Genomic DNA, 26,791 nt, shown 5'->3' on the forward strand with positions numbered 1-26,791 from the left:
TCATTATCTAAGTCCATAACTTATACGAGAAAAATTGATCGAACGCATATAGCATAATTTTTGTTTCGTTTATTATGACCATTGTTCGGATCGGATGACATTAATTCGAACTTTGTTATTGCGATTCTGTGCCATTAAATATTATAACCATTCATAAACATTACATAACTCTGAGAAATTACTTCAGTTGATGATTGTTTGTTAATCCTCAAGCTGGGCTTTTTGTGTACAGACACACAAACGAAATTTGTCGCCTCTCGAATGCAAAGGATTAAAAAGTTCCTATCTATACTATTCAATCGTTTATACGGGACAATTAGAAATCTATCGACAATTTTGATTTTACTTTTTATACGGGTTAATTAAAACGATTTACATTGAATACATCGTGTCTTCCGACTCGTGATTCAGCGAATTTGAACTTTTTTTTATCATTTCCATCGATTTTTCTTTTATAGTTTTCTGTAAAAGTAATACACAGATTTCTATGTTTTTTTAATAATTTTTTTTTCTTATTATATTATACAAGCATTCCAGTGTGTTTTCGTTTATCACGTGACTAAATAAAGGAAAATGACGTCTAATATTTCCTATATTAATTTACGATCTATACTACGTTAATTTCGAATAGGTTGTTCTATTTTTAGGTTGTCTCTTTAATAAATTATTTATCTTCAAATTTATTTGATTATTAAAGTAAATTTTTGAAATTGATCATAAAAATGTCTTCGTTTACAACAATCTGCTCACATTACGTCACTTTCGAACAACTCAAACTGGGGGCTTGAAAGCTTTTTCGAAAGTGGAAAGAAATTTTGATCACCTTATTTTCATAATAAATTATTTTTTTAATTATGTTAATAGTGATTATAGCCATAATTTCTAAGAAAACTACAAATTTACGCTGTGTACGAAGCTCGAATGCTTTGTGAAATAGCCAGATATAAGATCGACTAAATTTGTAATGATTTATATGTAATAATTTAACGTGTAAATTATTGGATAGCAGAGTTTGGCTGTCTTGTTGTATCCTTGTAACTATATAAGTATGTAATTTGTAAGAATGTACTTAATGTGTATATGAAACATATCAAAAATTGTAAAATCTCTAAGTAATACACTTATTACTTACGAATCCTTCAACTATGCATTCCCTTTCCATTTTATATTAGGTGTATCTATCGAACAATTCCCTCTCTCGACACGTATGATTCGATCAGTGGATCAGTGGACTACCAGTGATCGATACTTACCTCAGTGAGTAGTATAAAAAACTGATCTCCCCCACTTTTCGCCAACCTTTATTTGTACAATCCATCCATCTATTTCAATTCAAATTTATCTTCGTAAAAAAGAAAGTAGCGAAGTAGAACGAAACCGACGAAATCCATAACGACAGCAATTGATTTATATGACGGCACTACTGTATTGATATAATACAACAAATTTATTTTCACATAGTATGTCGTTATAATATGTATATATAATCTGGACATTAAAATTAAGATACACGAAGGAAAATCATCCCTAAACGTGTCACATCCGATCTCATAATTACAATGCTCTCTCTCTCGTTCTCGCTTTCTGTATCACTCTGTTCCTAATCGATAGAAAATAATAACGAAATCGCGTTATTCTCAACAAATTCTATATCCATAAAATGCAAATGTGAAATTCGAGGAAAGAAGAGTGTTCGTCGAGTTCGTTACTAAACAAATAAAATAAAAAAAAAAAAAGAAAAGAAAATAGACCAAACTCGAGCGGTAAAAGTGTTGAGTGCTTGTGTTCGTGTGTACGTGTGTACGTGTACGTGTGTGAAAAGTTTCGCGTGTACAACAGCGTGTCTCGTCGGACAGGACAGGAAACGAATTCAGTCGTAACAGCTAGCTTTTGTTTTTTGTTTTTTTTTTTTTTCGTTTACAGCACATACATCCATTATACGTAAATGGTTCGTAGCTTAGTATGGTTTCTCTATTCTTGTATAGCAACGCTAGAGCTTCCTCGATTTAACAAACGGAACGCGTTCTTCAATCTGCCGCCGATGCGCCATTCATACTCGTAAACACCGGATGTCGAAGATGAACGACTGAGCCCGTGCATCATTGGCAGGTTGTGACCAATGGAGGGCGAGACCTGTTCAATCATCCGGAAATGAACGGTCTCGCCCGCGATGAATCTCTATTACTGGCAAAAGAAAACGTTTTCCCCCATAATGGAGAGGACTCACGAAGTTAACTAGAGGTGCACAGGAGCCGTTACTCTACGAAGCGTCCGATAACGCAAAATCAAACGTGTCAAACGCATCTTACTCCCAATTTTAAGAAATTCTTCTCATTCTTGTTCGCGCATCTAATACATCCAATCCCTCCTGTCGGTCATATCGAAACGCACGCGACACGTTTACCTAGGTGTTCGGGTCCTAGCGTATCCTAACGTATGCGATCATTCGAATGCGATCGGCATGCAACGGTAACTCGTTCCACCATCCTTGCCGTTCGAATAACGATTTCGTTTATCTCCTACATTTACAGTATTATGTACAACTGTTTGGCACCGAAATTGTCTCTTAATCGAATGATGCCAACGAAGGGTCCAAAATATGAACACGATCCACGATGTTCCCCGGCCACGACGATCCAACTAGCGTCGATCCTCGATTTCTTCGATGCCACCTTTCGTTCGTGCGAAGGTGTCCTATCTTGCGTTTGTATACGAACGTCGCTGCTCGAGTGGTCGACGTTTCGTTTCGTCCCTTTTTGCGTCAGAACCGAGGTGTATCGAGAGGTGTCCAAACAGCATGAAAGTGTTAGCACGTTAGAAGTTCCTGTTTTTGGCATAGTTTAGAAATGTACATGTCCGTATGTCCTTTCACCACGTTACAGCGGAATGTGTTTTGCATACCGTGTGGCTCTTGCAATACATCCCTTCGTATAGAAAGGGCGTTGCTAGAGCCGAAGATTGAAGCATTGCCAAGTCGTCTGCGATGTATTTTTTATTATTCCGTTTGCGTTACATTTGTATTCATCGAGACGAGTTGGCGAAATGCTTCGCTGACAATGTTAACCCTTACTTAAACGCGTTACATTTACTCGTCCTCGTAGATAGTTTCTTTTTTTGTTTTCTCTCTTTTTAGTTTGTTCTCGTAACCTATAAAATGACTGACTGCCACTGGTATTTGATCTTTTTTGTTATAAATTCCAGACTGCCCAGCAGTCAGACGCACAACAGTTATCACAACTTAAAACGGTAATACTAATACATTACTCTTTTTTGTAAATATATTAATATTTAATCATAAATATTATATATTTATTTATATATATATATATATATATTATATATATATACATATATTAATAACAACTGATCTTTTTTATCGTGTCCACAATACTTACTTGTGGATTAGTAAAATACCATACGAAACGCCATTGTACGATTACGATTCACGTCATTCTCTCGTTCACGGGACCAAGTGACGGGCTACGGTAACGCAAAATTGCGGAAGTAAATGGGTTGTCAAAGCGGATTAAACGGGAGGAAACGGTGCGATCAATGTTGCAATGTTTGGTTAACGTTGTGTCCGCGGTTTGGTTCCCGTCTCTTTCTTCCTCTATAATACGTTATAGTTCGGGTTTCTTTCACTTTGTTTCACTATCGTTCTTTTCTTTGTTCGTTTTTTTTTTTTGTTACTAAAAAAATATCGATCGAAGCTACGTACAATGCTATATAATGATTATTAACATTTAAAAATGAGATCTATTTTTCATCCTAGCAACTCGGGAAGGGAACATTAAAGATTACTCGAGTTCATTATTGAAATGTCCATAAACGAGTTGTTTCATCCTGCGGTGTTCTTTTCCTTTTAGTTGTTCGATCTTATCGTGCGTACGTCATGGATTCTTTATCCTGGCTATCCTGGAAGGAGCTCCCGGTGTGTTGTTGGTCTTCGTTATGAGCGGAGATAACTCCCGTGTTCCTTGTGCCTACGTAATAAGTTCGTAACGGAGCATCGCGACCATTGAGATCGCGACTCGACGCTCAGACAGACGAATTTCGAGGCCGATTTCATTTGTTGCGCGCGATAGCGTTGCGATGTTTCTCGCGTAAACACGTGGTACTTGTGACGTGACATCCTGGATCCGCTTGCACCGGAAACGTTCTGTCACTCAGAAGATTTCTGGTTCCGGTTCGCTCGAGGGCGCGGCCTGAAGGGCCAGCTGCATGCTGGACTCTGTATTACGCCGTTTCATTTTACCCTTGGTCTTCTTCAGCATCGTGGCCTAGGAAGGGACAGGGTCACAGGGGGCGCACAAAGGAGCAATTTGAGAAAATGTCAATGCCAGTGACCATGTAAACAGCAATACCTCGACACTTCTTACACAGCCAGAACTTACGGACAAGAGGATGATCGTATATCAACAGAAGTAGAAACAAAGTTATTTAGCACTCCAAGGACATCTGCCACGACCTTCCACAACGCTTCAAGACGAATTTTAGGTTCGATGTTCTTGATGGTCAAGATTTGTAAAATGTCAGGTACACTTTTAATTCACTTAAGCGTGATATTTAAGGGATGCAAATTTCGACAAATTTTTATTATAATGATTGGTGTCATAGTTTGCTTGTATGGAAGTTTGATCTCCAAATTCGCAGAGTCCTTGAAGTGTTAATGCCTCAAGCTGAAAAATACTATTGGAAAAAATATGCATAACAACTAAACCACACACAGTGTTGTGAAAAAGTATAGACTTCACCGTAAGAATAAAATGGTATTTGAACATTGTATTTGTGCAGAGATTTAAATCTTTGTTTAAGTACTCGTCTTCTTTCTTTCCTTTTGTAAATTATTTAGCCGAATAATTATTATTGTATACAAACCTGCAATTCTTCACAACATTGTGTAACAACAAGCTTGAATGGCGCTGAGCATTTAGGTATGTCAGGGTAACTAATAAATTCCTGAACGAAGTAAAATCTTCAAGGTATCGTTACTCTCTCGACATAGATTCCGAATCAAATATAAAAATATAATTATCACGCCACAGAAGTATAATAAAATTATAGCAAAAATCACGTATAAACAGCGACTTTCACCAAGGATGACACCCAACTAACGTATCAAACTTCTGCAAATATTCCCAAAGTTCTTTAAAATCATGTTTGAAGTCGTCCAAGCTGTTTCCCAATATCAACGATAAAAGGTGGTTGTATTCCACGAATTTGTTAATCACCCCCCATACATCGGTAATAGTGGCACAGAAGGGCTACATGCGACGGAAACATCGACTGGACATTTACTATACAGGAGATACATGTAGTGTACATGTTGCGCATGGCGTACCCACACCGAAACTCCCTCTCATTGTTGCAGAAATCTGCACAATCGGGGAGTCTAGGCGGAGCACCGAAACTTGAATCATGAATTTAATCGACTAGTCGCAAGCTGCGGTTAGGTTTTGTTGGTACACTCGTCCGTGCTCTTGCCCCCCTCCCCATTAGCGGGTGGAATCGACGGTTCGGTATTCCGACGCTTGATCTTATTTTTCTTCAACATGGTAGCCTGGAGTGAACAAAGGAACAAGGAGATATTAGTCAGTGTGCGAACAGGGGAGGGAATGCATGCGCTGCCGGACACCAGCAGTTGGGTTTGTGCTTTTTTATGAAGGCAGCGCAGAGCGTCACGATTAGTATGATTTAGCGGCCAGCGTGAACGGATGCTCTTGCAGAGAGTCAACGTGCGACAAATATGTATCGAGTCGTCCTCGAAGATCGTGACGATTTTTGGTAATCAGCATATTAGGTCTGAGTATATCAGAATAATTGAAGGCAAATGACACGTGTATATATTCTAAAAGGTACTGAGATATTTCAGGCATCGTTAGGAAAACGTTTAGCGTGTATAGATTTATTGTTGTCAGTCTCACGTGCTCTTGAATGTGGAAGGAAACAAAGCAATAGGCCTTTGATGCTTTGATGGAAATGTTTATGGTGAAGGTGCTATAGCTGAAAGAACTCAAATGATTTGCTAGCTTCAAAGCTGGTGATTTTATCCTTGATGATTAGGTGGATCATCCACCACTGATGAAGCAACAGATGATATTTATAGTAACACTGAGCAGAAAAGATGACGAGGAAAGCTGAACCACCCTTAGCCACCGCCAAAAGTTGGTCTTCATTTGAAGAAGTCATGCTTTGTGTCTAGTGGGAAGGAAATCCTATATTGTGAGCTTCTATGTGGCACCTACGTTATTTACTAGGTGTATATAGAATTTATTGCTGCCTTTAAATTTTCCTTAAAATCGGCACGATCTTTCCGAACAATTCAATAGGTAACCCCATCGTTCTATGTGAAATCGAACAGCATGAGTGAGTACCGATCACGATATAGATAGAGATAATAACATTAGCATCAAGAGTCAACCTTATCCGATCGTTAACCCTTTGCACTGTAACTGTGTCTCCTAGGCATCGGTGATGTCTGGTGATCTGGATTACGCGCGCTTAAAACGAAACGAGAAAGTTATTTCCTTTAAATTACATTAAATTACCAATTCGTGTCCTTAATTTTCTTGAAAAGATTAAAACAACCATGCCAAGATGAATTTTCAAATCTTAGGAAACTTGGGAAACTTGGGGAACTACTGTGCCCAAAAACACTGTAATTAGAAAAAACGTATAACATCGATACAAGTAAGGAATCACGGAGAAGTTGTAATGCAAAGGGTTAAATGGGAATACAAAGTAGTGCAAAAATTGGGGGGACATTTAAGTGTTTCAAATATTAGCGAGGGTTTGGAGTTTACTCTTACGGTGCGTTACACCCATTCTGTTCTATATTTCAACGGAATTATGGGGTTGTTACGATTGTCTGTACCAAGATTACCTTCAGTGCTGACTTTAACACTACGATATCCCCAGGACTCTGAACCCACGGCTCTCCGTCCACTTGTACTGGTGTGTCAGATTGCAAATGAATCTTTATGTGTCCTCCCTGTGAGAGGTAGAGATATGATAGTCAGTACTTAACGACGAGGAGGAAGGAATCCTTTATTGTTCGAGTCTTGTTAAATAACTTTATCTTCGATATTCTTACTATCGTATTGTGATCAGAGAATATTGTTCATAAAATTTGACGCCTGACGTAAATTATTTGCATTTCTTTGGCTACTGGATTAAAAATTACTGGATTTTAATCAGACCTTACCTGGGCTATCCTCATCCCCCCACGAATACCAGATTGAATTTGTCCAAGATGCATCACACCCGTGACGCCCACTACCTCCAGCATGCCATCCCAGTGATTTGGAGTATAAAATTGATCTTCCTTCGTGTCTGATCCCCAGGGATTCGCCCCAGAACCCCAACTATATTATCCGAGAGAGAATCATTGAAAAAACGTTGGATAATTACAGGTCAAAGGACTTGGAAATCGAGTAATACCTTAAAATGTTAAGAATAATTATCCCTTCGACTTGAGGCAACTCGACGAGTCTTCCGTCCACCTCCAATCGAATTTCTTTGTGCAAGTCCTTGCAAGGTGTCCTTTTCACCATTTTCCGCAACCCCATCGTCACATACTTTCTCTTGTTGTGCAATCTGCTCTTGAACTTGTCGGGGTTCTCTTCTCTGGCGTTGTGGAAGTCCAAACACAAGTCGGCGTCGAGACCAATACCGAAATAGTTGTTCATCACGAATATTTGCGTGTTGTCCTCGCTCGTCGCGCCAACTCCTGTAATATTTAGACGCAACATGTTTTTGCAATTTCCCTGTTGCACTTTAATCGAGGTTTCTGAGAATAGTTATCGATAAGCCTACAGCTTTGATTTAAAAAATAACGTTTCTGTAAATAGTTGTCTATGCTATCTCAATTTACAAGTAGATTCTAATGGGACCGACCTCCTGTATTGGGTGTCATCTGCTTGTCTTCCTTCTCTTCTGGATGAAAGACTACAGTCCATCTGTCCAAATGAGATTCCTCGGCGTCGATGACGTCTCGGAGAAGAGTCAAGGGATCCTCGACACCTGTGTAACCAGGACCCCAACACAGAACCCTCGCAAGGTCGTTTCCTGTTCCCAGAGGAACGATGGCGCAGGCAGGCGACGAACATTCGCTGTCCTGGCCCACGTTGTCCAGACACTGCAGGACCCATCCTATTGTCCCATCCCCGCCGCAAACCAGGATTTTGTAATCCTTTATGTGACGGAAAACGTATAGTCTGCAATGCAATGGAACTCGTATCAATAATATCCAAAACAACGAAAAACCTAGTATTAAATTTTTGTTATTATTTAATTTTAATGTAAATTGGCTTCTAAACGATTAATGGGCGTGAGATGTTGGTGTAAATGGTACAGACAATGTAGGTGAAACAGGTTTTTGGTAAATTCAATAGCTAGGGAAGTTGTCCAAGTGCCACACCCTGTACGCGATCCTTGATTAATCATCGCACTTTGTGCTAATGTTACGAAGAGGAAAGGTTTATCTGTAATGTTTATAAAGATGGTACTTACCCAGGAAGTGGACCTCCGTTGTCGAGATCGAACACCTGGTAGGGATTCAGGAGTTTACGAAAGCTGGAAATCAACTGGAGTCCTTGACAACCGCCAGATTTCACATTGACGAAGACGAGCAAAGGTTGGACACCAGGTGGAACCATACTGGGCTCGATGCTTGGTAGCAGCATAACTATAACGATGGGAATATCGAATTAACTCGCTGTAAAAATGACATTTAACATGGATCGATGGGTGAAACGATACCTAAAAGATGCTTGTCCTCGTATTTTGATTCTCGTAATGTGTACAACGCTCTGACCGCCTTATTCGCATCCTCGTAGATAATTACCATCGAGCCGTACTCGTAGTATATGGGACCAATCGAGGAGAATTTGTTTTCTGGGAAAATTATACTCGAACAATTATCAAAGTGTATCGATTATCGTGTGATTCTGGTTAAAGACCGACAAAAACTCGAGCAGTTAATCGTGTTAAATATTTGTAAATTCTGTTGCTTAGTCAGAGCTGGTTACCTTTGCCTAAGAATTCCGTCAACATGTTCTCGTAACTTCTTTCAGAGAGATTCGGCGGCAGGTTACCCACGAATAACGCTAAGTTAGGTCCATGGGGGTCTTGTTTCAGCTGGAGGTAAAATCGCATCAGCTCCATTTGTCTGATCGAATCTTTCCCTAGCTGCTTGACAATATCCCATGGCTTTTCCTCGCGAGTTAGAACTCTTTCGGTGACTGGACGAATGGAATAATACATCCGTCATTATTTATGATACTAATAATAATAATGAAAGTATGATATAAAACACAAGGTTGATCGTTTTCCTCTCTAGATCTTCGTAGAAATTAATTTTTGATTCATAGAAATTTACCACCGCGGTCGAGAAGAATCTCGCTGCATCTGTAATCCTCCGACTTGAAATTCTCCAAGCCAAACTTCTGGAGCGCTTCCTCGATTAAGTCCGCGACCGTTGACGTTTCCGTGACAGGTACTATGCAGAATGACTCTGACACCTGTAGCTTACCAGGATAGACGCGCACTTCTCCAGCTTCGCTATCCCTGTAATCGAAAAATCGAGCCCAGGTCACGCGCAAATTCATTTGAAAACTGCTCGTCTGCTCTAGAATTTCGCAAAAATCGATGTCACAGTACTAAGGAATTTCAGCAATGATTCAGTAATGGCTTACTTGAATCGTAAGAAGACAGCCGGACGTTTGCCCTCTTTGCGATTCAAGTTTAGAACTGGCGTTGGGTCGCATAACTCGGTCTCATCCGTAGCGTACAGGTCGGTGAGGTAAAAGTTGCCTGAATTAGACGAAAAAGAAGGAATTATTAATCCCGCTTCCTACCCCTACTTTCGTCCTACAATAGCTGATTCTGCAATGACTATTACTTAAAATCTGCTGTTTTCTAAAATGCACATATAGATTCTTTTCAAAGGAAACATCGAAGGGTGTATTTGTGAACATACTGGGATCCTTTGTGATGTGAAATGCACGAAGCGCCGACGTCAGGACCTGTTCCGTGGTGGCTTGCCTGGGTACAGAGATGACGCGAAATATCCGCCGTCTGAGGGAATTGTTGCCGTCGTACACCTTGATCATCTCTGTGACAATCGAAGGGGATTGGTAAAAGATGGACCATAGAGGGCCAGCCACATGAAACGTATTGAAATACCTTCGTCACCTCTATCTTTATCTTCTTTCTCCTTCGGCGAACGCGGATCGCGACCGTGAGTACCGCCTGGTCCAGGCTCGCCATTGTCACGATACCTCGTGTCCGCGCTGCTAAACTCCTCCGATATGCTTCTCGCTGGAAAAAGAAAATCGTACGTCGACCGCTCTAACTACCAAATCACCCATCGCAACGGTTTCACTGTACAGCACATCATCGAAACACGGTGTGTGAAAAAAAAAGATGCTTCGTCTCGTTTTGTCAAAACTACCGTTAAGAAGATGCAATTATATCAACACGCTTGACAATCATTACTCAGATAACATTAATGGTGTACGGGTAAGAGAAGCATCTATGATAGCTAAGACACTTTCCCCTGTCAGTTTTTATGTTTTTACGGGATCGCTGGACACGGATGTAAGCCTGTGTCGGAACCAAGTGTGTCCGACTGGACATTCAACCGTTGGTATTACGAAAGTGGTGCTATGATATACTACTATTGTCAAAGCGCTAATGCACCAAACGGAAGATACTGGTATCTGGTGATATCTGGACATGGAATCGATCGAAACTTACTTGTGAGGCGTTCGGAAATTTTAGGGCATAATATTAATGAATTTTATTTCTATATTAGGGACTTGATTCGCTTTATAATTCATAGATTGTTAGGCAAAATAACAGAAGTGAGTTTGAGGAACATTGGAAGCAAGCTAGGAGTGGGATACATAAGTGTAACGCCAGGTAGTTAACTAGTTAAAGGGTTAGATCGTCAAAACACGAATTGAAGTACTGGAAATGAATCTTAAATGTGTAAACTAAATTAGGAGCTCGGTTGTCTCGTTCCTCGACATTATGCACTAAATATTTCGGACTACAAAGTGCAGATTTGTGCAGCATCGGTCTATAACGATTGTACCAAATGAAATGTTAACGAGAAGAAGAAGAAGAAAGGGGAGCACACGCACGTTACTTGCAAGTGAATAACTTCACTATTCTGACACTTAGCAATTTTTACTTTGCCACTTAATAATTTTCCCCTTAATGAAGGTTAAAGTAATCAAGGTACATGCGCTATTACAAGTCTAGTTGAGTTTGTGTGGACTTGGTTGAGGTTCTCCGAAAAAAATAATGTATCGGGACGGCCGTGCTTGCAGGAATTTGGTTTAATTGAGTTGGACCTGCTCCAAATACTCCAATTAAATTTATCTTTCATTACCAGAGAAAATTCTGAAGCGACAAAGTGAAAATCGCCCCAATGTTAAAGTTACTCTTTGCGTACTGAGCGCTACAACGCAATCCGTTTGTTTCCAAACTTCCAAGAATAAGTGATACGTCTTACCATCGGGCACGATGGGTTTGCAGAACACACATGATAGGAAGGAGATTTATTCGGTAGCATTCTTGCGCTTCGTTTTGCACTGCATAGTGGCGTGATAAGCATCACGGAACTCTCATAGCATCCAGCGGGCTGAGTGTGACAGTACATGCACCGAAGCAACACATACACACATGCTAGAACGTAAACGTTAACAAAGTAACAAACATTCACAGAGACGGTCAACAGAGTGACTGAGGCACGGCATCGTTTACGCGATCGTTAGATCGATCGAACTGCTGAAACGGTAAATTGATCGTTATTACGTTCCATTCGAAACCACAGTGAGCGTGTATTTTCGTGATGCGTGATTACGTTAATAAAACGGGGATTTTGAATGGGTAGAATGATTAACTCTTTCGGAGATAGACACTTTAAGTATCACGTTTTTTCTTGTCCTGTACTTTCATGGGAAAACGCTTCTGTCTTAAGAATTTCGAGCGATAACTCTTCTCGTGGAATAAATATATCAAAACTTCCACAATAAAAGTTCCATGGAATCTGTTACTCTAGAACTTTCATCAGAAAAAGTTCACACGTCGATATATTGTCAGGCTAATAAAAACAAAATTTTATTATTATTTTCTTAGCTTTATTTTCGATCCCAGCGAGACTTTCAAGGACGATCGAGATTCTCGAAGTGTACAAAAGTGACGGAGAACTTTTTTCTATCGACTATAATAACCAAATGGTCCCAATGTTCAAAAGAACTGGTGTCCTGAAATACATCTTCGTTTTCATCGGTTAGTATAAAAAGATCAGAGAGAATAGCGTGGTGTAGTGAGAAAGAAAGTTAAAAAGCGAAAAAAGTAGATAGAGAGAGAGAGAGAGATAGAGAAAAGCGTAATGTACAAAGAACAATAATCACTACAGCAAGATTCCGTTCGTACCGTTCGGTTTCGCGCTAACATCTCAACATCGATTATGCTCACACAAGACGAATGTCAGATGATGGTAATATTGTAGATACCTCGAACATAAGGAGGGGAAGCATGACAATTTCCATGGCAGCTACGTGGCAAAACTAGTGAAAGGCGCCTCAAAACTTCGGCTAGACGGCCTGCAGCCCCAATTTGTTCACTCTCAGCGAAATCGAATTGCTCTCCGATGTTATCTTCAAATAGAAGCAAATGGTAGACCGAGCTTTTTATACGGTTACCATTACAAGTCTGATCTCTACACACTTTTTCCCTTCAGCCCTCCGCTACAGACAGTAACTTCGATGTTCGGACGCTTCGCTATTTTTACTTTGTTGCTTTATAACGTTACGATGAAGGTTGTAGCGATCGAGGTGCGCGTTATCTAAGTCTGACGTTACTTTAATATTTGGACACTTAGGTGTACGATATGGAACCCAAACACAGTGTTCAAGGTATGTTCTACGCGACTATATCATAATTCTACGTCGATTCGTCTTAGTAACGACTAACTGTTGGCGAAGAAAAACGATTTCTGTGAAAAGTGAACCATTTTCCACAGGAAAAATGGTGAAATCTATCGAAAATTTGCTTTTTTGCTTAAGGGAAGCAAGAGATAGGATAGCCCCCATCCCTCGAAAAATCAACCGAAGTGGATTGGTAAATCCAAAGATAAGCCTAAAATTCTATGAGGAACAAGAGCAAAACTTAATCCTAAACTTACGGCGTAGAGACAATTCGTAGTGAGAATTTGTTTCCGACAGAAAATGTATTCTGAAACGATGTGATCCTAGCGATATACTTGATAAAGCGACACAGTAAAGAGAGCAAAGTGCCCGAATATTAAAGTTACTCACTGTACAGAAAACCGCAGGTGCCTGCGATTTAATCGTAAACACGTGAATTCCGCGTCTCTCGACACAGGTGATTTCAACGCGTGCACTTAACCCTCTATAACCGAAATGTCTTCTGAAAATAATGATGCAACAGGACATTGTTAAACATTCAGCGATGGGTTTAAATTAGAAGGTGAATTTTAATAAAACAAGTTTAGAACTGCATTTATCGAGGTATGAAGTTTTAATAAAATAAAAAATACACATTTGTGGAGAAATGGAGTTAGTCGATGAATGTACAGATATATTTATTTGGACATGAAACTTCATAATGGTGGTTATAGAGGGTTAAACTTGTGGCTCCGTTTTCCATAAGTTTCTTCTTTCTTGTGATGTACATATATCACTGTTTGGCTGAGACCTTCTAAGTAACTATAAGAATTCATTTTCAATTAATATATATATATATTTTTTTTATTTGTTTTGTTCAATATAAAAGATAAACGGAAAATTCTGAGCTAATACTATTGCATGTCGAACATAAAGAATTATAATAATAATACACCGTTTAAAAGTTTCTTTCTTAAAATGGCGTCTGTTTGCCCCACCTTTGGATACTTATTGAAAAAGCATAAACTATATATACACGATGAAATAAAGAATCGTTATAAAAACGTGAACCTGTATAATCGACAAACGTGTAATTGGCGTGCTAATGCTTAAATCGCAAACACTCGGTGTGGTGAAGTGACACGCGACACCACGAATGTTTATTCTAATCGACATTCACTATTTTCTAGACACAGTAATTATCCACAAGTATCTTCGCTTATCTATCAAGAAAATAACAAGGTAAAATAAACAATACAAAAGCTTGGTACTCCGTGCTCGTTTCATCATCGACGAATACTTAACCGATACTCTTTAATTCTACATATATCTAACACAACAGTGTTTCTCAAACCTCACCTTTTTTAATGATAGTACAAACAGAATAGTACGAAAGTATTCTCGTTACTTCATTTTCAGATCAAATTAGCTTAGTGCACACGAAGTGATACGAAAATGGATGAATATGTTGTACATATGTATCGATGAAATTGGACAAACCTAATGCCTGAACCATATTTAACCTATCTGTATTTAGACTTTACCAAAGCTAATTAAGTTCATTTCTTTGATTTTGTTTATAATACGTCTGTACTTTTCTCAGCTCAATTTGAGAAACACTACATTACACTGACAATTTAATCACACATATTATACCGTTTCTCATTCTCGACTAGTAACACTTTCCACGGTTGTGTAGTTGATCAACATTCTCTAGTGTCTAACAAAACCCCGTGTAATAGTAATTGTCAAGCAACACGACTCGAGTAGTAACCGTAAGTGTAATTACGCCTATCAAATGCACATCGATGCCAGCGATTAATAACAGCGACAGCCACAAAAGCTAGAATGTTTACAAATATACGCAAACTAGATACTCCGATCATGACAAACTTGTTCTTCGAGAAATTCAAAGGTTTGTTGGAGTAAAAGATACGTTTGCAAATTTATCTCCAGCTATGTACGTACTAATTTTTAGTCTTCGTTCGCAAATCTAAATCTCAAAATATTTCTCTTCTTTTAATACACATTTTGTACTTAAGGTTCTGTTTTTATTTTCCCTCCTGTAATTCTGATTTTCTGAATCTTCGAAGGAGCTTAAGTAAGGCGATTGAAAATCGTGCATTTTTCTCTAATAATAATCATGCTAGAATCAACTTCGATCGTCGCGTGGTACCATTATCTCGCTGAAATGCTAAATTAAATCGCATTTTATCTCGAGTATACGATAAGAAATGTTCTATGCTCTCTATATGTAACAGTATTTATAATATCGATAATTTACAGCAACCTACATCCCGAGCCAGACGGAATCAATTAATTCTAAAAAGTTCCTAAATAAAGCAGATAGTAGACGCATCGTAAAATTTTTCTTTCGAACCTGAGATGCTGAGAGTGCAGGAAACTCCAAGATGACTGTATAGTAATCGCTAGAGAAAGGTATCTGCAGGAAATTAGAGAGATTTCGACAAGAAGATTCTAGCAACATGGGGAAACACAAAAGAGACTCGTGACAGAAACAGGTTCCAGAGTTAAGAACACGAATTGGAGGGGAGTTGTTGGTTTATTCAACAGATTGAACATCGCATGCACAGGGTGTACACCCCTCGCATATTATAAAATCCAGTGGTGTTCTTACACGCGTTAGAGTAACCGAATGCTAAACATCATGCAAGGGACTTGTATATAACAAAATCGATAACATTTATACTGCTTTTTTAAAGAAATTATTTTATATACAGAGTGTCCCCTATAAAGTGTTACAAATTACTTTCTTGAAAGCTAAGAAGAGAGCAAGAGAGCATGTAACACTGTATATGGAACGCATTCTACGTATATGTGATTCGTTCTCTCGTTTTCTCGCGATATTATAAGATAACAATCATTATCGTGCGCGTAGAATTTCTTTCCAGCCACACTCGAGTATTAATTTTTAACAAGTTCATGTAGAGATTATCGATTGGAAGAAAAGAAGAGACAATAGTGAATATTGCGTGAAATTAGGTAAACAAAAACTTTTAATCGCATATGAGAAACATGTAGAACGTGATTATTCTATCTAAGTCTAAAATAGTTTGCTATGAGAATAGGGGTTCTTTTTTATGCACCGAGTAAAATGTGATCTTCGTATGACGGTGTTTGTTTCCTCTGAAAATTGTGCATCAAAAGTGACAATTTCTCAAAGAACTCGGTTAAAGAATATTTAAGCACCGAGTATCGTCTATGACAGTCGAAACACTTGAATGGAGCCATTATTTGTTATCTGAGTTCAATGTGTTTAATATCATACTTCGAGATTAGATTTTGAATTTGTGCACGATCGAAAGACCATTTGAATTCTGAAGATATTAAGAATTGGTTAGGAAAATGATTGATTTCTACACGTGTTAGAGGATGTCGTTGAAAAATCTCGCAAACGGAACATGTTTGAAATTGTCATTGGGAGATGGAAGAGCGAATCTATTTTTTCTCCCGACAGAGAAAAAGATCAAACGTGGCGTGCTAAAATATTTGTGTCAAAGTTTAAAAGTATGCAGTGATTCATCAAAACAAACACGAGTTTCACGAGCTCGTTATGTTTTCTCTACCAGACTTTGCAGTTTATTTCTATTTTCTATTTTCGATTAAAAAAGAAACTTTAAAAACCTTGCATTCAACTTCAAACATGCCCCATTTTCAAACTGTTCAATAAAATCATCATGCAACGTTTTATTTACATTGAAACACAGGTCTCGTTAGAAAAATAAAATCAACCAATGAATACTTAAAAAAAAGAAACGACTTCTGGTATGAATCCCTTGGGGTTAAATTTTTCCCTTATCGAACGTTTTTCACCGAAAGGCGTCCGGAGACATCTGCCATTCCGATCTCGGCTGACACACCCCGTATATTTACAATATACGTACACGTATGCGAAACGAAAGTTCATTCCACTACTTGGCGTATCCGGTCACGTGTTACGCATTCCCTGATCGACGGTTTAGGTGTTTATTTGGACAATAGACACTTACGGCAGGAATACTCACGCGCCAGGACTTCTTTTCGACGTACTTGTACTCCGATGATCGCTTCCATGGGAACCTCCGTACGTGGAATACTGACTGCATGCGGTGGTAAGTAGATTGGTTCCAAGTTCCCAAAGGTGCATTCTTGCGGGATATTTTTATGACAGTAAGAGTGTAACTGCAATCATACGAGAGCGAAGCAAACTGTTAGCGACGTTAGCGAGAAATAGATGAAATATTGCCGAGAGAAAATGTTCGAGAGATATGAAAAAGCTGAGCATTTCTTGGAAATGCAAAGGGTTTTTCAATCTTTTTATTGGAGATTTCATTTATTATTATTATTATTATTATTATTATTATTACCTTTTGTTCTTTGTTTTTAATTATATTTAGAAACTTTAAATGCAATGGTCATCTTCGTGTTAGGTGAAGGGAGGATTATGTTATACTTTGGAGAGTAGTATTACCGTCATGCCGCACCACTCGCAACGAAACCCGGAAAGGCACTCGGCAGAAAAACAGTTTTTCTTGCAGACAGCACATTTCGAACTGCTGGGAAGATTGCCTTCTCGCCAGTGATGAGTGTGTTTTACCTGCGCCAAGTCCTTCCCAGGCAAGTACGTGGCGTTCTCCTTGCAATCTGCCACGGCAAAATCCTGGCACTCCGTGTGCACGAAGTATTCGCATACTGGAACCAAAATGGCCGCGCATCAGCATCGATTCTCTAAAAGTTTCTTTCGTTTTATTAGTAAGTAATTTTCTAGCTTGCACTTACTTTCACAATGTATGGATAAACTATCATCGAGCCGTTTGCGACAGACGTTGCAGAATTTTCTTCTATGATGTACCTGTTCGGACCAACAGTGTGCAACCGGGTTCTGCAACAATAAAAGGTGCACCAGTTCATTCTTCGACTGATTCATCGTCGAACGCGACACTTGTTCATTCTTACTATCGTGTTTGTACAGACAGGATACGATTGCAATCAAGATTTGAAAAGGGCAAGATTTATGGAAGCATCATCGCTACGATCTCGAATTCATTGTGTAGCAAGGCTTGAACAGAGCCACGACGCTATGTGGCAAGTGTATTCTCACCAGTGCGTAAATATAGGTCGCTGGGTAGAATTCGTTCATCTCCAGTCGCACAAAAGGGCCAAGAACAGAAAGCAAGTGTATTCCTACCTTAATGAGGCTTGCCGCGATGCTGGAGCAGGGAGAGACGACGGCCTTGAGACAGCGGTCGTGCACCACGAAGTTACAAACTGCAACGAGAATCGTCGGAAATGTAAATTTTAATCAAATTCATTTGATATCATTGGATTAATTAGATACATTAAATTCAAATTATTAACGAGGACAATATCGAAACCAAAATGCACAGGTGTTTCTGTGATCCACTCAGAAGAAAATTCAAGTCCATTTGTTTTGAATGGAGATCTTTTGGGGAAACCTCGATAGATGCAAGCTCGATGACAGGGTGAGAACCTCATTCTTTGTATTGTGCTGACAAGTGGAAGGGATAGTCACTTAGGAACGAGTGAAGTTGGAGGTGGACGTAACAGGTAGCAAGTAACTATAGATCGTGGAGGTGTACTGTGTAAGTAGAGCTCTTTATTGAATTGGTTACTTTTATCTCTGCACGAATCTCGATACATGCGGGAACTAACGTCGTCAGTTTTCTCCATTAATCGAGGGCTGCTACGAATTTCAAAAAAGAGGAGACCTCCAGCTTGCATGGAGGTGCCCATCCCTAGGTACCCTTTGCAAAACGTGATAAACTGTTGAATAAAATCCAGTGTACGTTAATTTAGCTAGGTTGAAAGAAAAGGTTTTCTATACTTATTTTAAGCTCATGAATCAGAGCGTGAAACCCTTCGCTGCTCCTAAGTCCAATAAAGACTAATCGCATAAGTATGCCAAACTGTTGCACATGGGCGAATACAATGCACTGCAATGGTAAATAAGAGCGAACGATTTTATTCCCAATTTTAAAATTTATTTAAACTCCATTCAAACATTTTGCAGTCGAAGAATATATTGTGCGGTAAAACATTTCAGAGATAATATTAAATTTATCATTAGTTTTCCTTTACTGTTATTTCTGACGCAGATATCGATTTATTGACGCTTAACACGTTATTTACGAACCCTCTAGTTTCCACTAATATTAATAGCAGATATAAGTTGCAAAACCTTTTAGAACATATATTGGTTCGTATCGATATTCCATTAAGCGTACTGTTACACGGGGCCGATCGGAAAATGTAACTTTATAATAAGAACGCTTAGCTACGCTGGAGTAATGCCGTTGCATCGTCGTTCGGCTTTGTAAATTACAGAATAATTATGTAGGCCGACATTTTACGCGATGGACTGAAAATAGCTAAACTCAGCCTGCGTTCTCACCTGAATTAACATTCGTCTCTTCACTTATTAATCGAAGATGATCAAACCTAATCAAATACTTTAACAGCGTTCAAAATTGACTGTTCTTTTCGTTTTTTATTTAGTATAGAATCTGGTATGATTCAGTCTTCGTTGACGAGTTTCTCTAATTATTTAGAGCAACGTATCTGTCTATTACATCGAATAGAGCAATATATTGTAGTTAGTCCCTCTCAAAGTTTTCGACTCAAGTCCAGCATCAGTTCGCAATGCAACGCCTAGCTTTTAGAATTCGCACTCAATTGTGGAGTTTACGATCTGTTTGTTATCTTCTCTCGACAATAACGAGCCGTCGAATGCATTCGGGAAAAGTGTGTACGTTCCATACGTTCATAACACAATACTTGGGCGGAATCGAGAGATAACAAAATAATCGAAGACTCGGTCTTTGTCCTTCTTCCATTGCTCCGTGGGTCACCCAAGACCCACAATTATTCCCATAAACGGAATTTTTATTTGATAGGTAAAAATATTCTTCGATACAGAGGGGAAAATGAATGAAGATGAAAAGTTAGCATTATTTACCTGTGAATATTTCTTATAATCGCGTTTCATTTTTTAGAAATAATGTCTTCGTTAGTAAAACGCATAAATTGCAGAATATTTTGCTTACCGTGCGTTTACCAGGCATGCAACAAAAATTGCTGCAAGTTAAAATTGGAAACCTTTTTATCGTATACAAATTGTCGATAGAATCGATAGTAACCGAGATATTGACCCGACCCTTCCTGCCTTTAATACCCTACGAGGGTGAGTAGCTGAACAGCCCTGCTTATTTGTGCTCGAGAAAATAAAATGAAGAACGTCGTGCATCGAGAAACGGTAAAGTAATTTTCGCAATATTTATTATCCAGGACATCTTTAAGGTTCCTCTGTAGTTGAATCGTTTAAATAATTTTATACTTGAGATCGACCACGTTGTTTTTTCAATTTGGTATTTCTATGCAAATTGTCCACGCAATTGTGAAATTTGAAATTTTATCGTTACATCCACTTTTAGCAATTATCGAAACAGGTAGAACAACACAAGTCCCGCTGCCTCCGCTATATTTCCGGGTTGCTAAAAATAAAGCCAGCCTTGAAGACGCGTTCTGTTATTCCACAGTTTTCATCATAAGCTTTTTCATAAATTTCTGATTGGCGTCACGAGGCGAATGACTATTGATAAGTTGAACGACCCGACGGAAATATGAATTCTCGCGAATATCCTTGTAGAGTCCAATTTGCAAAAGAAAATTGTCGTTGATCTTTCAGAGTTCAAAAAATTTCACATCATTGCATACGTTGTTTTATTTCATTTCGACTTTGAGTAAAACAAAATTTCGTTGCAATTAATCGTCTTCAACTTTCCTCCCTTATTATACAGATTAGCCTCTAGTATTTCTAATTATTTCAACGATTCTACGCAAACGAACAACCGCGATTTGTAACGCGCAGTAATCCAAAGATCTATAGGGATCCGTGGAATCGTCGTTCGGGATCGATCGCGCCTCAAAATCCCGCGAAAGCTAAAATTAAGATATCCTGTCTAGAAATATTCCGAATATTCGTGCAATCTCGTCGTGACGGCGGCGGCGTCGACCGACGGGGCTTCGTATTTTGTTTGCGAATTTGCTCGGAGCACATGGTCAGTCAATTTTTTGTCGTCGTACATCACGATAGGGAAAAGGACGAGGCTCGAGGAAAATAACGTCAAAGTGTATCATTGATCAACATAGAGACCAGCTTTTCCATGGAAGAGCGACGTTTCAGCGTGCATGCGGATTCTAGGAATCGAGAGCCACGATGGCGTTGGCGTGCTCGTATCGAGCACATCGATAAGCTTTGCGTGGTCTACGTATTCCAGATAGACGATTCTCAGCGCTCTGGGCACATTGTTCCCTTTCGAAGCTGTGCCATTGGACACTTCCAATCGCTTTTTACAGGAGTCCAACAGACCTTCATATCGATACCTGCCTTGAAGAATCGTCTTGGGATTGTATTATCTTCCCAGGTCAGGAAACCGTATCTCGAGGTTTGTTTCTTTAAGTTCTGTGAGTAGAGAATAGTGGGGGTTTTACTTGGGAAATATTTTGAATTTATTTTGCTGCAAGATTTAGCCACGGTTCTTAAAGATATTCTTTTCAAATTGTATTATAATTCATTGTATTGCCTATACGAATTGTATACAAAAGTTTACAGAAGATTTAGTGTTAAATTAAAAGTATTATGAAGTATAAATATAAAAAACAAATACTTTTAATCAGTTACAACAAAAACTAATTTTAGTCGGGTCAATTCGAAGGGCTGTTCAGTGTCACTCGTTACATACGAACGAGTAGTCAAACTTACCCCAAAAATACTTTATTTTACCAACTATTACGGTTTCTTTCTGTAATAACATCTATAATAAATAGCAATTCGATGCATTCCATCTCTGAATTTGATCAAGCTCCGTTGCCCACTGAAAAAACAGAATGCGTACGAGCGATTAACTGTGGGCAAATCAATCGATTCCGAATTTAAACGTGCCCCCGTCGCGCGTCGCGCGTCGCGGCCAAAGTCGCTCCCAGACGCCTAAACACCGGGATCTCGGGGCAAACTCATGAATCGAGCCGATTGTTCGATTAAACAATACAAAGTTCGGGAAGTATTCACGGATGCTTATCCTTTACGGCCTCCGCTCATCAACGAGCTCTCTGTCCCCTACACGCCCCCACCTCGCGTTTCAAGCTAACCCTCTCGCTAAGCCCCTTCCTCCCGTTCACTCCAAAGTGTAACAGCTACCCCCCAACATTGTCCCCCTCCTCTCTACCCTCACGATCAATGCTTGTGAAAAGCCACGATGCGCGCGCCCTCGCCTAGAACCGTCGCGCGCCAGCTCGATTTCCCTCAACTGTTGAGTCCGTTGGAATTCCCGATGCCACCCAGTGTCCCAAAGGCGGATCCTCCTGGACATTGTTCAATGCGATGCCTCGAGAACGACCAAGAGGTTAAGAGGTGACGACGAGGACACCGTTGTCGGCATTCTCTTCGTCCCTATTCGATTTCGCCCCATCCTGCAAGGGGTAAAGTAGCAACTCAAGCAGGAGTGTGCGCAAATGGCAACGGGGTGGGAAATGTAGCGCCCCGTTATCTCTCGCTCCAAAGATGGTGGGCTTTGGACCACCCGAGAATCTTCGTCAACGAGGACGCAATTAAAATCCTCCAGGACGAGCATTCATCGCATGGTGGTGCCTGGGAAGGTGCACGATTAAAAAAAATTCCTGGAATCTTGGAATCTTTCGATTCCGGATTTTACTCTTAATATCGAGTTTAAGATTCGTCTACCAGAATTGTTGAGCTCTAAACTTCATTTCAAAGTTGAATCAGTTAGGACTTGTAATCTAAAACGATTCAACTTCCATTGCTTCGGTCCAAACTGACCTCCGAGTTTCTTTTTTTTTAATTAATTCGGGTCTTCGAGCCAAATTTGGTTTTCAATCTCTGAGAGCATATCGGCGCGAGAGCGTCCCTCCCGTTCTTCCTCCAAGCCGTGAAACCCGATTCCAACACCGCGAATGGTTTCACGGACGATTGATCCTCCACAAGTGTCACCGAACGAGAGCCAAAGGCGGTTCCATCGCGGAACGAGCGTCCAGCGGCTTCTACGTGAATGTGCTACCCTCCGTACATACGATGAATGGGCACTTGCCATTCATCATTGCTGGAGGTCAGCCAGTTTCAACTTCGCACGCCGACCAAGGTTTCGGAGCCCGTGAAAAGGCGGGACGGGCACACTTCTGGGTGGCAATGCGCCGCGTATTCGATTTCGTTACCGAACGCGCTCATATCGATCGGTCCTTCCGCCTTGCGGTTTTTCCGTGAAAACTCGGCGTTCCGGGGACTGGCCAGGTCACCCCGGCCACCTATTCTCCGACCACCTCGAGACGTGAATGGATCTAAAGGAACCATGGAAGAATTCGCAAACATTTCGCAAGTTTGATTGAAAAACCAAGGGACTTGGTCATGATACAGGGAACGCGATCGTTTAAAAAATTCTGGGATCAATGCGCAGGTCTCGGGCAGCTTAACTGGGCAGAATGTCCGGAGAACGAGAGCTTCCTCGGTTAGGCGAGACCCATTAAATAATAACTATCGAGCCATGTACAGATAGGTAGATCCTTCCCAAAACACAACTATTGAGCTAACATAGACACAGATATACCACGTTCTCGAGGAAGGAATTGTAATCTTGTATATTCTCCCAAGGGATTTTCCATATCCCATCGTCTGTCGGCGACATCATGTAGGTCCTAGAGAGAGATCGAGGCGCGTCTCGGGACTACCTAGACGCGCACCCGATAAGAGTTAAAGCAGGGAGGTCAGGGGAGGGCGGGGTGGTGCCTACCTTCGCAGATGTACCCCTGCTGTATGAGGCCCCACAGCATGTCGGTGCAGCCATGGCAGTACGTCGGCTTGTGAAACGTCTTCTTGCTGAAGCTGTGCCCGTGGCTGGCTGGAGTCTCAGCCGAGACCGACGCCATGTTCCCCGTTCCACCGCGGCACCGCTCACGCCAGATTTTCACCGTGAAGCTACACAGGGCGCGCCGCGCGTCGATGACAACATAATTACACGGCAGCCACTACGTGATCTCGAAACCGTACGCGTACATAATTGCGTAGCTGCAGCTGCACCCGCGGCTGGCTGCTCGGGTCCCTCGCGTCGTACCGTCGTCCTCGTCGCCGTGGAACGTGCCTAACGCGCATTATTCCCAAAGCTGCCGCCCCCAGGACCGACCGACCGGCACGTTACCGTACGCGAGACCGATTTTACGTATAATCGTACGCCAGTCACCAGTCACCACTGTATCGCGGCTGACCATCACCGTCATCGGCCGCTGCTACTGCCGCCTCCGCCTCCGTCGGGAGCTTCACTCGCGGTACGACGATGCGGGTGTCGCGTTCGCGCATCCGAGCCACGGAGCGGGCGCCGAGTGGCCGCACTGACATCAGCCCCTTCGTCACCACCGACGTCCAGTGCCGGAATCATGCACGGGCCAGCCGAGGGGGCGTACACGAGGGAGCCCCTCGAGGGTCCCTCGGCTTCTCCACAGATCCTCTTCCCTCCGTTACCGTTCGTCTACCAGCTCTCGGATCCTATTTTCCTCCGCGTTACTTCGCTCCGTGGAAAGCCACAGGCTGGAGAACTAGGTCAGGTCACGCGAGACTTTGCGTTCAGCCGCGTATGGAAATTTTTCAGTTGGTCGGATACCCGCGTCGACATGGTCGCGAGAGCTTTCAACATCTGCACTGGGTACAGTCGAAATGCTCACATCGTTGAGAATAGGAGAGTCTGATGTACACGGAGAAGACCAGGGCGCCGACTGATCCCACTGGCAGCAGCCCCTTCGTCACCACCGACGTCCAGGGACGGAGCCACCCCCGGTCCTAGCCCCCCTCGACGCTCCACTTTTCCCAGATCCTCCCCTGTTTTCACCTACGATTGCTCAAATTCTGCTTTCCTTCGGAAAGGATAAGGAAATTAGGTCAACTACTGCGTACACAGATTCTTTAGTTCGTTCGATGCACAGGTTGTCATGGTCTCGAACATTTACAGCACTGTGGTAGCGTCCAAGTAGTCACATGCTTGGCAACTTTGGCAGCGTCCAATTAGTAACGAAGAACAGGGCCCTGGGACGCGATAGTCCGGTACCATCGCCTCCGTCAGCGACGTCGGAACGCTGCGCGCAGCGTCGCGACCTCCCGTAGTCTCGGAGCGCCCAGTTCGAGCGCAACGACGGTGCCGCTCCGCCCCACTGTGCCTTCCAGAGACCCTGCACACGTTTTCCTTTCAGCTTCCGTTTTCGTACACGCCGACCACTCTGGCCAGGAGTATCGACTGACTCGTTTCGCGTAGCCAAGCTTGGGAGCGACGAGAAGAACGACGTCCACGGTGCCAGCCGAAATTAATCGAGACGCACGCAAGCGGAGATCTCGAGGCCGTTTCGCGTCGACTCGCTTCGACGACGTCAAACCAACGACACCGTCGAGCTCCGTCGCGCGCATCGACGCGACCCCGCAGCGTTCCTCACGCGCAACGCGTTTCGTTTACGTTTCATGCGTGCACCAGCCATTTCGCGTCGAATCGCTCGCCGGACAACCTTATCTCGGGGAAAACGCCAGACTGGGTGGATATCGACTTTCTTCGCGTTTACTTCTTCGTTATAATAATAAATCCCGGTACTCGATCGACAGAGTGTACACCTTCTTTTTCTGGCTAGAAAAATAGATTATTTTGATGGTATTCTTGGTACTGGAATATCTTTCGAAATGACCGAGTAATTATATCGGAAGCATATCAAAATCGAGCATTAGGTTTGATCGATGAGAAAACGCTCCAAGATCAATTCTTTCGATTTCGTCCTTATATCGAATATATTTTTAAAATTATTCTATTATTTAAGTATCATACTTGCACTATTTTGCACAGCTTTATCATTAATTCCTAATTATAAAATAAACGGACAAAAATGACCTACCCTAGACTATTGAGATGTACGTGTCTCATCAGCTATGAAAGATTTGAGTCCGCCATTTCGATTTTCAGCTGAAACGATGAGTTCATTCGACAGGGAAGGATTGTTCAACGTAATTAAATATAATAAAAGGAAGCTTTGAGTTTCAATATTCTGGCATGGTCCCAGCGAGATCGTGTTATCCCTGATTTCATCGTTTCTGACATGAATTTGCATGTTGTTTTGATGAACAGCCCGTCATTGTGATCCTCGAGATACGAGATCAGGCAGGCGTCCAGAACTTCCTGCTATTTTTCGCTTTTCAGAGTTCATTATCGATCCAAAGGTGGATTCAACATTTGCGAGCTTCTGGCCATTTTGTAAATTCAACTTTAGAATATATTCATTCGAACATTCAATGAAAACTGTAGTAACCATCTGAAAAATTATTTTTCATTTAATTTTAATATTCTGTTCAATTGTAGAATGTTTGAAAATTAAAACATGCCTCGATCTCCGAATATTTTTCTCGACGATCACGTGTATTGCGCAGCTCCTTTTTACGTTTTCGCTTGACAATAATAGCGTAAAATTTTAGGATCGATATCTTTTGAAAGAAACATTATTTCGTTGACGTGCATAAAACTGCATAAAATATACGGTGTTGCTTATTAGTTTTTAGTATTAATAATGAGAATTATTCCATTTTCAAAATGTCTAAAGTCTTAATCATTTAAATAGAAACACATACAATCGTGATTCTCTCATCGTACGATGAGCAACTCGGTTCATACATTTTGAAATTAGCTACCCCAGAAAAACGGAGGACGCGCCAACTCTTCCCTTTCATTAACTTCTTCGATTTAAATCAACGTTTCAAAATAATGCAACATTGTTACACACGACACTATTGTTATCCCATGGGCTTGTATGAATCCTTGAAA

General features: G+C 41.0%; 1 protein-coding gene and 1 long non-coding RNA gene across 10 annotated transcripts; one reads left to right on the forward strand and one right to left on the reverse strand.

The window, feature by feature from the left end:
* Window positions 1-6: 6 nt before the first annotated feature.
* Window positions 7-4,687, forward strand: LOC128889528 (uncharacterized). Its single transcript, XR_008460462.1, has 2 exons — window positions 7-1,172; window positions 1,371-4,687. It is a non-coding gene; the product is annotated as an uncharacterized LOC128889528 (long non-coding RNA).
* Window positions 1,427-24,853, reverse strand: LOC128889514 (diacylglycerol kinase theta). Of its 9 annotated transcripts, none has more exons than XM_054147187.1 (18): window positions 23,741-24,853; window positions 18,109-18,188; window positions 17,700-17,802; window positions 17,392-17,612; window positions 16,931-17,102; window positions 12,528-12,671; window positions 10,186-10,320; window positions 9,980-10,114; window positions 9,696-9,813; window positions 9,380-9,567; window positions 9,030-9,242; window positions 8,761-8,895; window positions 8,512-8,686; window positions 7,897-8,216; window positions 7,441-7,729; window positions 7,205-7,364; window positions 6,884-6,991; window positions 1,427-5,560 (listed from the first exon to the last, which is right to left on the reverse strand). In XM_054147187.1, exons 1-18 carry the CDS (start codon window positions 23,874-23,876, stop codon window positions 5,450-5,452), a joined length of 2,943 nt encoding a protein of 980 aa, XP_054003162.1. In that variant the 5' UTR covers window positions 23,877-24,853; the 3' UTR covers window positions 1,427-5,449. The 9 variants fall into 9 exon arrangements, with proteins under 9 accessions (XP_054003162.1, XP_054003165.1, XP_054003163.1 ...); XM_054147190.1 differs by having other exon boundaries at window positions 1,427-4,280; window positions 16,946-17,102; window positions 23,741-24,852; XM_054147188.1 differs by having other exon boundaries at window positions 1,427-4,280; window positions 10,195-10,320; window positions 23,741-24,852.
* Between the last annotated feature and the right edge of the window lie 1,938 nt (window positions 24,854-26,791).

Source organism: Hylaeus anthracinus, unplaced genomic scaffold (assembly GCF_026225885.1).
Source record: "Hylaeus anthracinus isolate JK02 unplaced genomic scaffold, UHH_iyHylAnth1.0_haploid 11997, whole genome shotgun sequence".
Lineage (NCBI taxonomy): Eukaryota > Metazoa > Arthropoda > Insecta > Hymenoptera > Colletidae > Hylaeus > Hylaeus anthracinus.